The sequence below is a fragment of the Oryctolagus cuniculus genome, chromosome 11 (genome assembly GCF_964237555.1).
Source record: "Oryctolagus cuniculus chromosome 11, mOryCun1.1, whole genome shotgun sequence".
In the NCBI taxonomy this organism is placed as follows: Eukaryota; Metazoa; Chordata; class Mammalia; order Lagomorpha; family Leporidae; genus Oryctolagus; species Oryctolagus cuniculus.
Window position 1 is genome coordinate 118,519,877 of NC_091442.1, and position 12,564 is coordinate 118,532,440.

Here is a 12,564-nt window from a genome sequence, read left to right on the forward strand (position 1 = left end):
CCTGGTTCACGCCCCAAATAGCCGCAACAGCCAGGGCTGGGCCAGGTCAAAGCCAACAGAGAAAAGGAGGAAGACGCCATGAGACAGCAGGGCTGCTGCGCCGGGGGCGGGGTCGGACTCACCGGATGAAGCTCAGGTGGACGCCCAGCGAGCGGTGCGAGCCCGAGCAGTCGATGCACAGGAACACCCCGTAGGTTATGCTGGCCCAGCTGGGGTTCTTGGCGCCACAGTCGAAGCACACCTGAGGGGACATGGGAGGCCCCGTCACGAATGAGTCCCCGCGAGCAGTGACTCACCTGTGGACGCGGCGCGCGCCGGCCGGAAGGGGCTCGACCGTGGCAGTTCCGCCTCGGGGTGCTGGACAGCGGCTTACTTACACCCTCACATTTCAATCTCTTTTATTGGAATCACACCCGACTATATTATTTTATGATTATTCCAACACAGTTATTATTCACGCATTACAGCGAGCACGTGCGTGCTGAGACAGGTGCACTGAGCGGTAGCAGGGCACAGGCGTGCAGTCCCCTAGACAGCACCTGTCCTCAACACCTGTGGGCAGTGGACGGCGCGCCCGGGAACCCTGCCTTGCGTGATTGCCCCCTCACTTGGCCCACAGAAGGACGCGCAGTGATGGCTGGCTCGCTGCCGGGGGATCAGCTCCTGAGAGACGCTGAGGTGCCCCCGCTCGGGGTCCCCGGCTCCAGGTCTCAAGGACACTCGGGCAGCACTGTGGCAGGGCACGGCGAGGCCCCAGCCCCCCGCGAGGGAGCCCTCAGCTGACACAGCCTCACAAGGGAGCCTCACCTGTTCAGGGCTAAGACCCAGGCTCGCGGGAACGCAACGCACGGCAACAGGGAACCACAGAGCGAGGCTCCTCGGGCTTGCCCTCCACCGTGAGAACTCGGAGGCGCCCAGGCTGGGACCTCCCCGCCACCTGGCTTCCCTTCTCCGCGGGCATAAAGCTCAAAGAACCTTGCTGAGCAGGTTTGGGGACCTCTGTGTCTCCCAGGAGCCTGAACAGTGCCCCAGGGCAAGCACTCAGCAAATACCTCCAGGAACAAACTCCGGAACATTCTGTCAGCTGGAAAACTGTCCACGGCCTCTGCCAATGCCAGGAAGTCAAACTTTCCTCGTCTGATACCGGGGCAGAGACAGCGCCTTGAAGCACACAGGCCCACCGCCGAAGCGAATGTTCACAGCGCTCAGGCCAGCACAGCAGCGCACGGAGAGCCCCCAGAGCAGGTGAGTTAAACGTTCTTCCAGGAGGAAAACCCAGACACATTCTAGATGCGGGCTGCGAGGCAGAAGACCCGGGTGGAGGCTCCACGCCACCCTCAGGAACGACCTAGCATCTTGGGGGCAAAACCCGAGAGCAGCGCACGTGCCTTCTGAGCCCCTCACCCCGAGCGGGTGAGGGACCCTGGCCAGAGCATGCGCAGATGGGGGCACACGCAGATGCGGGCAGGGATTCCACCTGGGGCCCCGCGCGGCCAGGCCACGTGCTGGCCTTCGAAAGGCCCCTGGCAGCAGGAGGGCCTGGGCGAGAGCCACCGGCTGGAGAGACCGGGCTGCGTGGGGCGCCAGGCCTCAAAACTGAGGGCAGACAGGTGCTACTCCAGTCCGCAAGGCTGTGTGGGACCCTCACCCCTCACTCCCAGAGCTGCTGTGCGCCCAGCACCCGGGACTGCCCCATACACAGCAGGGCGCTGCCGCCTGGAGCCCACAGCCCAGCGCCCACGGCGTTAGGTGTACAGCTCCATCCAAGAGAGCACAGACGCAGAAGGTTTTGGAGACAGGGCTAAAGGGGTTTGTGTGAGGCAGAGACAGAGCGAGCTGCAGCCACCGGTGTCTGCGATGCTGCGGCGAGGCCGGGCCCTCGCCCAGGTGGCAGATTGGGGCGGCAGGGACCCGGCTACCTGAGCCACCGCCTGCTGCCCCGGCGTGCGTGAGCTGGGAGCTGGCGGTGGGAACTGAATCCAGGCACTCTGCTGTGGGAAACGGGCATCCTGACTGCTAGGCCAAGCAGCTGCCCCTAAGGGGCATCTGGTATCCCGTGAAAGGGATCCAGAGAGGTTGCAGGGGCCAGTGTGGTGCTGCCGTGGTGAGGCTGCTGGTCTCGGGGCACCAGCCGGAGTCCCAGCCCAGCTTCCCAATAAAGCACCTGGGAGGCAGTAGGCGACGGCGCACGGGCTTGGGCGCCTGCACCCACGTGGGAGCCCAGGGTGGAGCTCCAGGCTCCTGGCCCAGGCCCAGCGACTGCGGCCATGTGGGGAGTGAACCAGCAGATGGACGGCCTCTCTCTCTGTCACTCTGCCTTTTAAACAAGTGAATAAATAAATCTTTAAAAAAGAAAAATTACCCAAAGGAGGCAGTGGGTGGCAAGAGCCTGCGCAGGAAACGCAGGTGACAGCAGACGTGGGGTGCGGAGCCCGGGGCGGGCGGCTTTGACTTCCAGCACGGCGGCAAGGCTGGCTGCGCACAGACAGCACTGGGCTTCTGACGGGGCAGCTTCAGCACCCCGCTCCCTGGCCCCCGGCTGAGCCCCGGGATTGCCCGGGTGCAGTTCTGTGAGGCATGCGTCCAGCAGGCACGCGCTAGGTGCAGACCCAGGCACTGGCGCAGTTTGCGGGGCCGGGGCAGCAGAGGTCAGTGGGCAGCGAGACGCCAGCGCCCACCGCCGCCTCGATTCTCCTCCCGCTGGAAGACAGTGCTCTGATGGGGCTCCACTGTGTTTCCATAAGGAGCCCCAAACCAAAACCAAGACACCGTGTTCTACGCAGAATCAGTTCTTACGGGACTGAAAAATCAATAGGTTTTAACCGACGACTGGTTTGCCTAAGTGTGAGAGTGGTAACTGCTATGGAGATACCGAGAGCTGCTATGCGCGTTCACGCCTCCACAACCCTCTGAGAGGCAGGCGCCGCTCCTCGCGCCATCGGCGCCAGCTTGCCGGGCGCGTGCACCTGCGCAGCCACACACAGCTGACACGCAGAAGCGCTGTGGTCGACCGCTCTGCATCCCGCCTCAATGTCCCAAAGTTTTCCAAAGAGAGGCCTGCATCTCCAGTTTGCACACTCCACACATCACACAGCAGGCTCCATCCTCAGAGAAAACGAAGGACTGACAGGCGCCCAGCTCAGAGACCTCCGCTCCCGGAGCCCTCTCTCTGCCCGCAGCGTCTCCGACCGTCCTCACCCCTACCCTGCCAGCTCCCTGAAGGCGGGCGCTGTGTCTTTTAGCCATCAGTGCATGCAGTAGGCACCGCACTGTGTCTTTTTAGCCATCAGTGCATGCAGTAGGCACTGCGTCTGTGGGTTCCTCGTGACAGATTCAACCAACCCAGACTGAAAATATTTAAAAACAGTGACACAACAAAATACGAAAAACAGGCACTGCGGCGTGGGCTTTCTGGTGCAGCGGGCGAAGCCACGGCTCAGGTCCCACTGCTCCCCGCTTCCGATCCCACTTGCTGCTGGTGTGCCCGGGAGACAGCGATGAAATGCAGGTACTTAGGTTCCTGTGGCCCACGTGGGAGACCCGGATGGAATTCCTAGCTCTGGGCTTCGGCCTGACCACACTCCAGCTTTTGAGGGCATGGGGGAGGGGGGCAGCGGAAAATAATGGAAGATCTTTCTCTCTGTTTTTCAAATAAATAAATGCATACATAAATATTTAAAAAGAAAAGTACTAAAAATAAGTACCATCAAGTCTAGAATTCTACACAAGAAAAACTGTCTTTTAAAACGAGCAATCTGGGCCGGCGCCGCGGCTCACTTGGCTAATTCTCCACCTGCGGCGCCAGCACACCAGGTTCTAGTCCCGGTCGGGGCACTGGATCCTGTCCCGGTTGCCCCTCTTCCAGGCCAGCTCTCTGCTGTGGCCCGGGAGTGCAGTGGAGGATGGCCCAAGTGCTTGGGCCCTGCACCCCATGGGAGACCAGGAGAAGCACCTGGCTCCTGGCTGCGGATCAGCACAGTGCGCCAGGCCATGGCGGCCATTTGGGGGGTGAACCAATGGAAGGAAGACCTTTCTCTCTGTCTCTCTCTCTCTCACTCTCTCATTGTCTAACTCTGCCTGTCAAAAAAAAAAAAAAAAAAAAAAAAAACACAACGAGCCACACTATTTGCACAGCACTCGCCATATGTCAGGCATTGTAAGTCCTCGAGAGAGGATTTGGAAGTGTGCAGGAGGAAGCGTGCAGGCGAGATGCAAGTAGGACCCTGTGTTCTGTAGATTCTGCCCTCCATGGGGGTCCAGGCACCGACCCCGAGCCCTGCAGGAAGACTGTGTTCCCTGTCGAACACTCACTGAGTGACTAGCACAGCTCCTAGTGAAAGCAAGGCACGGGTGGGGCGCCCAGACGGGAAGCCGACCCTCAGGGCCGAAGCCTCTGCAGAGCTCCACGTCGCTCCTCCTCGCCTCTCCTGACTCACGCACACGAAGGCCGCTTTTTGCAAACCCACCTCAAAAACGCGTACCATTGCCCAACTCCGTCCTGTCACCGCAGCCCGCCTCCAGCGCCGGCATTCGGCCTGGTGGTTGTGGTGGCTAAGACGCCGCCTGCACTGACACTGGGAAGCCTGGGTTCGAGTCCTCTGTGCTGGTTCTGGCTCCCTCCTAATGCTCCCCGCTGGGAGGCAGCAGGCGACGGCTCGAGTGCTTAGGTCCTTGCCACACTCGTCCGAGACCTGGTTCGAGTTCTTAGCTTTTCTTTTTTTAAAAATGTTTACTCTTTTTTTAAAAAGATTTATTTATTTTGAAAGTCAGAGTCAGGGAGACCTTCTGTCTGCTTGTTCACTCCCTGGAAGGCTGACACAGCCAGGTCGAGTTCAGACCCTTTATCCGGGTCTCCCACAAGGGTGCAGGGGCCCAAACACGTGGGCCATCTTCTGCTACTTTTCCCAGGCCATCACAGGGAGCTGGATGGGAAGGGAGCCAGCAGAGCCGTGAGCCATATGGAACGCCGGCCCCCCGGGCGGTGGCTTCACCTGCTCCACCCCAGTGCTGGCCCCCGGAGATTTATTTATTTAAAAGGCATTTACAGAGAGACACACACACATACACACACACACAGAAAGTGGGGGGAAGGAGAGAGACGGAGAGAGGGAGAGAGGGAGACCTTCCACCTGGTGGCTACTCCCCAAATCACTACAGTGGCGGGGCCCAGGCCAGGCCGAAGCCAGGAGCCTGGAGCTCCAGCGGGGTCTCCCACGTTGGTGCAGGAGCCCAGGGACTGGGGCGTCTTCTGCTGCCTCCCTGGTGCATCAGCAGGGAGCTGGAAGGGAAGTGGGGCAGCAGGACTCCGACCGGCTCCTGTATGGGACACTGGGGTCGCAGGCAGCGGCTTTACCCGCTGTGCCACAGCACCGGCCCCAGTTCCCAGCCCCTGGCTTCGGCCTGGCGCAGCCCCAGCCCCAGGACTGCGAGTATGGGCAGGGAGGAAACCAGCAAACGGGAGGACCGACATGCCACGAGGGGTGTGCTCGGGAGACAGCACGTCACGTGGAGCAGCGCGCTCCCCACACAGCAGGAGTGCAAGGTTCCCGCGGCAGCGCCGCCCGGGTCCTTGCTCACCCCGCTGGATCCTCATTGCACCCCCTTCTGGGTCGGATCCAGTGCAGGCCCTGTCTACGAGGTGCGGAGTGGCCAGGCAGCCCACCTGGCGTGTGGAAGGCGGCAGGGTCTGGACAGTGAGCCACAAGGCCCCGGGCCCCTCAAAGGCACGCCAGGCACACGGCTGACCAGGTCAGCCCCAGGGCCCTCTGTGTCCACGGTTCCCACTCTGCTACTGGGCTTACACAGTAACCATCTGGGAGCCGGACACCACCCCCAGGAGGCCCCCCGGCTTAGACCTAGAACAAGCAGACTCAGCAGCTGCCACCCCGGAGGTGGCAGTGGGCACCGGAGGGCACTCTGGCCACGGCAGGGACGTGGACAGCCCTTTGCACTCTCCAGCTCCACTCCGACAGGGCGCTGCCCCTTCCGCCCCATGCGTCAGCCCAGCATCCCCAGTCAGCCGGGAAATGTTGTCACCAGGTATAGGGGGTGGAGGGGGGGGGACCACCCTCTGGAAACAAAAAACCCGGGAAAACCCCAGCCTGGGAAGGGAGGGACCTGCCGGCGCCGACAAGGCACAAAACAGCTGGGAGACATCCACGGCCACCGAGCAGCTTCGCAGATGGGGAAACTGAGGCAGGACCCCAGCAGGTGTCAAAGGGGACCCGAGAACTTCCGAGGCGCGCTGCTCCGCGGGGAGGGGGCCTCCCGGCTCCCCGCGCACCCCGTGCCGCCGGCTGGAGCGATTCCCTGGCCCTGGCCCTAGCCCCTGGGGGGCCCCGGGTGCCCCATCAGGGCTGGCAGGAGCCCCGGGACGCGCCCCCGGCCCTCCCAGCAACTCCGGACGGTCCAGGCTGTACTCCGCAGCCAGCTGCCAGGACCCCCGGAGACCCCCAGGTCTGCCCGGGGCCCCCAGGTGCCCGCGCCGCCCCGCCCCGCCGGACCCTGGGGCGCCCCCTCCCCCGGGCCTCCTTCGCGGGGGCCGGAGCGGCGCGGCCGGGACCGAGCGAGGCCCAGGCGCCGGCCCCACAGTGCGACGTGTCACAGGCCGGCCGGCTCCTCCTCCCCCGGCCGCCCGCGGGGTCCGGCGGGGGCGCCGGGCGGGCCCGGGCACGCCCGGCGGCGGCTACCTTGTTGGTGGGCACCGAGCGGAGGCGCCTGAAGATGGTCAGGATGTCCTGCTTGCTGGGGTCCCCCATGGTCCCCGGAGAACGCCCCGCCAACCGGGAAGCGCGACGAACAGCGGTTGCCGCCTCCGAGAGACTGACGGAGCCGGGGGGCGGGGCTGCGCGTGACGGCGAGGCCCCGCCCCCGGCCCCGCCCACAGCGGCGGCGCACGCGTCTCTCTTCCTCCCGGGAGACCCGAGCCGAGCCGGGCCGCTGGCCACGCCCCGCGCTAGTCCCCGCCCACCACCGCCCCGCCCCCGGGCACCGCGCGCGCCTGCGCAGAGGGATGGCGCGCCTTCGGGGTGCGCGCAGCGGTGTGCCCTCGACGCGGGCGGTCGAGGGCGGCTCCGCGCTTCGCCTGGCTGGGTCGCGGTTCCGCCTGACCGACCGCTTCTCTGTGGCTCAGCTCTGAGTGCCGGGACGTTCTCCCTTGTAGGGAGCCAGGGTCGGTCCCCGGCCCTTTGCGTCTGAGGGGCGCAGGGGGAGCTGGAACGAGGGCAAGGCGAGGTCGAGGCTGCTCCCCACCGTGGAGAGCCTCGGGAGAAGCAGCAGCAGGGCAGTGCAGGAGAGACGGCGTCTACACCAGCGCGGTCTACACCGCAGGCGCGTGGGGGAGCAGCGCATGTGCACACCTGCGGCTGTGGGCTGCGTGTCCACAGACATCGGCACCACCCAGCACTGTCGGACGGTTCTGCCCGCCTCCCCTGCTCTGAACACGAGCCCCTTTCTTTCTCGTTTTTAACTTTACGAGAGGTTGAGTTTGGCTCCTGGGTCTGGAGGTGAGGGTCGAGGGACTGAATCCGGGCCGGCTTCCTGCTTTCAGGGCGGGGAACACGTGTGTGTCCGGAGCGTGGATTTCTTGGGGTCCCAGCTGTTTTGTCCACCTCTCCTTCCACAGCGCCCAGAGATTTGTGGGACGGGCCTGGGCCGTAGGAAGCCCCAGAGCCGGCCGCTGCCGGTGTGGTGAGAACAGGCCGATGTCAGCGAAGCCAGCCCGGCCTGAGCCCCGGGCAGCTGGATCTGCAGACGCGGCTCTCCCAGCAGAGCGCGGCCCCGGGGACGCTGGCCCGCTGTGGGCAGCAGGGAGGCGGCTGAGGCTCCAACAGATTCTGAGACGCCACGTGCGGGATAGGGTATCGGTTTCAGAGTCTCCATTACGGCGCCGAGGTCCCGCAGTGGCGAGGGGACAGTGTCGGCCACAGTGGCGCTGGCACAGACACCTGGGTGCAAAAGTAAACCTCAACTCACCCCCAGCAGAAGGATCGCAGCCCTAGGTGTGGCTTCTAGAAGAAAGTCAGGGCAATATCCTAGATTTAAAATTTTATTTACGGGGCTGGTGCTGTGGCACAGCAGGTAAGGCCACCACTGCCTACAGCGCCGGCATCCCATATGGGTGCCAGTTCAAGTCCCAGCTGCTCCACTTCCGAACCAGCTCTCTGCTGTGGCCTGGGAAAGCAGTGAGGATGGCCCAAGTGCTTGGGCCCCTGCACCTACGTGGGAGACCTGGAGGAAGCTCCTGGCTTTGGCCTGGCTCAGCCCTAGCCATTGTGGCCATTTGGGGAATGAACCAGCAGATGGAAGACCTCTCTCTCTCTCTCTGCCTGTTTGTAACTCTGCCTGTCAAATAAATAAATAAATCCTACCAAAAAGAAAAAAAAGCGAAGCTGGGACCCAGGCCCAGGCAGGCCGCTAGGCAATGCCGGTGTTCCGAGACCCCAGGAGCTGGGGCCCAGGCCCAGGCAGGCCGCTAGGCAATGCCGGTGTTCCGAGACCCCAGGAGCTGCAGGCTGCCTGCCCGGGGTGTCTCACTTCCAAGTTTTATTCTCGGGGTGGATTTGGCCTCCCAGTCGGGATGCTGATGGGGGCCTGCATCTCTGAGTACCTGGGTTCAAGCCCCAGTTCCACTCCCGATTGCAGCCTCTGCTCACACACGCCCGGGGAGGCAGTGGAGCCGCTCAGGCGGCTGGGTCCTCACCCTCCTGGCCCAGCTGCAGCTGTCACAGACTTCTGGGAACTGGACCAGCAGATGTGAGCTCTGTCTCTGCCTCTCAAAACAAAAGCAAAAACAAAAAAAAAACTATTCACAGGACACTCCTGTTAAGAAATACGACAAGCCACAGACTAGGGGAAAACATTTGCAAAATACACATCTGATAAAAGACATTTCAGGAAAGAATTCTCCAAATTTAATGGTGGGGCTGTGGTGCAGTGGGTTAAAGCCCTCGCCTGCAGTGCTGGTATCCCATACGGGCGCCGGTTCAAGTCCCGGCTGCTCCACTTCCCGTCCAGCTCTCTGCTATGGCCTGGGAAGGCAGCAGAAGGTGCCCAAACAGAAATCCAGGCTCTTGGCTTCAGCCCAGCCCAGCCCTGGGCACCTGGGGAAGGGACCAGTGGGTGGGAGACCCCTTAGCTGTGTCTCTCCATGTCTCTGTGTCACTCTTTCACGTTAAAAATAAGTAAAAAGGTGTGGCCACCAGGGCGGGCACACACTGCCTTCTGTGTCTGTTGTTTATCCTTCATAAAGATAAAGACGTCCTGATCCGCTCCGGCCAAGTGAAACAGCATTTCGTTTATTCAGTGCATTTACGGGTCAGTAGGCGCTTGCTGTATGCCTGATGCCACCCCAAAGGAAAACAGACCGGGCCCAGACAAAGTGACGCTAAGCACGGTCCGTGCCCTGCCCCGCCCCGCCCCGGACACAGGGGGCTTTGGCGAGTGCTGGGAGAGAGCCGGTGAGTGCCCAGCCCTCAGCCCCGGCGCTCCCGTGGGTCACAGAGCTCTGAAGATGAGCGCTCAGGCTGCCCAAACGGGACGTTAACCAAGGCCCCAGTGTGAAAGTGCGCACTGATTCTTGGAGGAGATAGAAATGGGACAGGTGCCATTCTTTTTTTTGACCGGCAGAGTGGACAGTGAGAGAGAAAGGTCTTCCTTTGTCAGTTGGTTTAACCCTGCAATGGCCGCTGCGGCCGGCTTGCTGTGGCCTGAACCCAGGACACTGGGTTCAAGATAAAGACTCACATCTCCCCGCCTCCCCCCAAGAGGGGAAAACCCACGGGAAAAGACTGCGCAAAGTGCGACGCCTTTTAGGATGCAAATCCTGGCCAGCACCGCGGCTCACTAGGCTAACCCTCCGCCTGTGGTGCCTGTGGCGCCGGCACACCCGGTTCTAGTCCCGCTCAGGGCGCCAGATTCTGTCCCGCAGTGCACTGCGCTGATCCGATGGCAGGAGCCAGGTGCTTCTCCTGGTCTCCCATGGGGTGCAGGGCCCAAGCACTTGGGCCATCCTCCACTGCACTCCCTGGCCACAGCAGAGAGCTGGCCTGGAAGAGGGGCAACTGGGACAGAATCCGGTGTGTCGACAGGGACTAGAACCCGGTGTGCTGGCGCCGCAAGGCGGAGGATTAGCCTAGTGAGCCACAGCGCCAGCCTCCATTCCTTTCTTTAATGGGATAAATGGTTGGGAATATCTTCACTGGCTCACGTTCGCAGTACAGCAAAAATAACGGGCCCGTGGAGTGAGGACACGGCTACGGAAACCCATCCTTGAGTGCTGGTAACTGACTGGAACCCTCAGGAGCTGGACACAGTCCAAATGTCCTCCCCCTGGACTCCCAGAGCCCAACACATTCATTAGAGGGAAGCTCCCCGAGACTGGGATGCAGCCCTGGTGAGGAAGACAAACGAAATGAAAGACGACAAGACGATTGTGAAGGCTCCGGATTTTATGGTTCCGTGCATGTGACGCTGGCTGCAGAAGGCAAATCCACAGCACTAGAAAATAGCTGTGGTCTTTAGGGACCGGGGTGAACCTGGGGTGATGGAACAACATACTGATGCGGCCACAATAGCCAGGGCTGGGCCAGGCTGAAGCCAGGAGCCAGGAGCTCCGCCTGGGTCTGTCCCGTGGGTGCAGGGGCCCAGGCACATGGGCGTCCTCCACTGCTTTCCCAGATGCATTAGCAGGGAGCTGGATCGGAAGTGGAGAGGCTGGGACTCGAAATGGTGCTCATACGGGATCCCGGTGTCGTAGGTGCTGGCTTAACCTGCTGTGCTATAATGCCAGCCCCCAGTTCTGTATCTTAATGGTGGTCCCGTGACTGGATGCATTCATGAAAACTTGAAGAACTGGGGGCGGGCGTTTGCAGTAGTGATTAAGACGCCGTTTGGGATGTCCGCATCTGAAATCGGCGTGCCTGGGTTCGCACCCCAGCTCCAGTGTGGATTCGGCTTCCTGCTGATGCACAGCCTGGCAGGCAGCAGTGATGGCTCGAGTGGCTGAACACCTGTCACACACCTGGAAGGCCTGGCTTGAGTTCCTGGCTCCCAGCTTTGGTGCGTCCGGCTCCAGCTACTGCTGGTATCTGGAGGGCGAACTAGCTGGTAAAGTGCCCTGTGTCTCTGCCTTTCAAAAAAAAAAAAAAAAAAAAGTTGCCAATCTGCACCTGACCGTGTAGAGCCAGCCGGTGCCGAGCAGTGTGGACCACCACACAGCCCTGAAACATGTTTGTAGGGATAGGAGATGTCCTGCTGTTAACAATGCAGCAGGGCCCCGCGCTGCATCTGCAGTTCTGAGACACCCACGCCGCCAGCAGCCGCCAGCCCCACACGCAGACCAGTGTCGGCCGTGTGCCCGCCGGAGGGCAGGGCTGTTGACGACCCACGTTTGAACACTCACCGAACTTTCAAATTTTCATCTGAGCCTCTGCACCAAAAAAATCTTACACAGGGCCACAGGAGCAGCCTGGCGGAGTGGCCAGTGGACCTGCGGGCAGTTATGCCATGGTGATCCGAATGCCCCTGGGTCAGGGTCCTCCGAGTCCCCCTCCTCCTGGGCCGGGCACTCAGTGGCTGCAGCCATCGGCTGGGCAGCTTATAAGTGACAGAAGTGTCTTTCCCGCAGTTCTGGAGGAAGTCCACTTTCCCACCGTGCAGCCTTCCAGCTGTGTCCTCTCAAGGTGGGGGGAGCGGTGGACAAGACCCCTCCAGCCTCCCTTACGGGGGCTCCTCCCTCATCACCACCCACCTCCCAAAGACCCACATCCTAACGCCACCACCTTAGTGGGATGGGAGATAAACACTCAGGCCCTAGTGCCAGGTCAGTTCTAACCCCGAGCCTGGTGAAGCCGTACCTGGCTGGGGATAAGCCTCAGACCTCGACCACAGAGGCGCCCCCTCCACACGGGCTCTGGCTCCCTCTGCAGGCACCTGGAGCTCTCCGGCCTGGCCCCAGGGCCCTTCTGCCTGCTCCCACTGCAGGGACCAGAAATCTAGCCTGAGGCCACTGCCCGCCCACCCAAGTGAAAAGGGGTCCAGAGAAGATGTCTTCCACAGGTACCTGGGGAGGGTGGCAAAGGCGGGGCGTGGCTACCGCTCTGCTGAGGGCTCGGGTTGTAAAAGGGCTGGGAGAGGACAGTGGCGTACAGGGCGCCCACGGGAGGGGCTCTTGCCTCCAGCACACCCCAGCGTCACCCTCACTTTGCAGCTGCTGGGGCCTCGAGTGCCGTGAGTGCTGAGGTCCTCCCTGTCCGCCGGCACCAGTCTGCCCTCCCCCAGGTGGGGGCGCGGGGACTTCTCACTGAAGTGGAGGAATGGCTCGGTGCGGCTGGGCTCGGGGAGGCCTCCGGCATCCTCTGTGTGTGTGGTCGGCGGGCACAGCTGCCCCTTCTGCCCTCAGAGCCTAGAGGATTTCCTCAAGGAAAAACACAGCCTCTTCTTGTCTGTCCTGGCACCACGAAGTCTTCACACAGTAGGTGCTCAATAAATGCCCAGGGAGGCACTGGATGCCCAGTGGATGGACGTGGAGGGAGCCCGCTGCTTTGCTGCTAGGGTCAGGCCGTG

General features: G+C 62.1%; 1 protein-coding gene across 2 annotated transcripts in view; it reads right to left on the minus strand.

The window, feature by feature from the left end:
* Positions 1-6,861, minus strand: part of ARFGAP3 (ARF GTPase activating protein 3) — a 41,234-nt gene extending 34,373 nt beyond the window's left edge. Inside the window, exons 1-2 of one of the 2 annotated variants that reach the window (XM_070052997.1) lie at positions 6,690-6,861; positions 123-241 (exon numbers count right to left, since the gene is read on the minus strand). In XM_070052997.1, the coding sequence (XP_069909098.1) occupies positions 123-241; positions 6,690-6,758 (188 nt within the window). In that variant the 5' untranslated portion in view covers positions 6,759-6,861. The remainder of the gene's footprint in view (positions 1-122; positions 242-6,689) is intronic. The other variant, XM_070052998.1, reaches the window with a different exon arrangement.
* Positions 6,862-12,564: the final 5,703 nt, after the last annotated feature.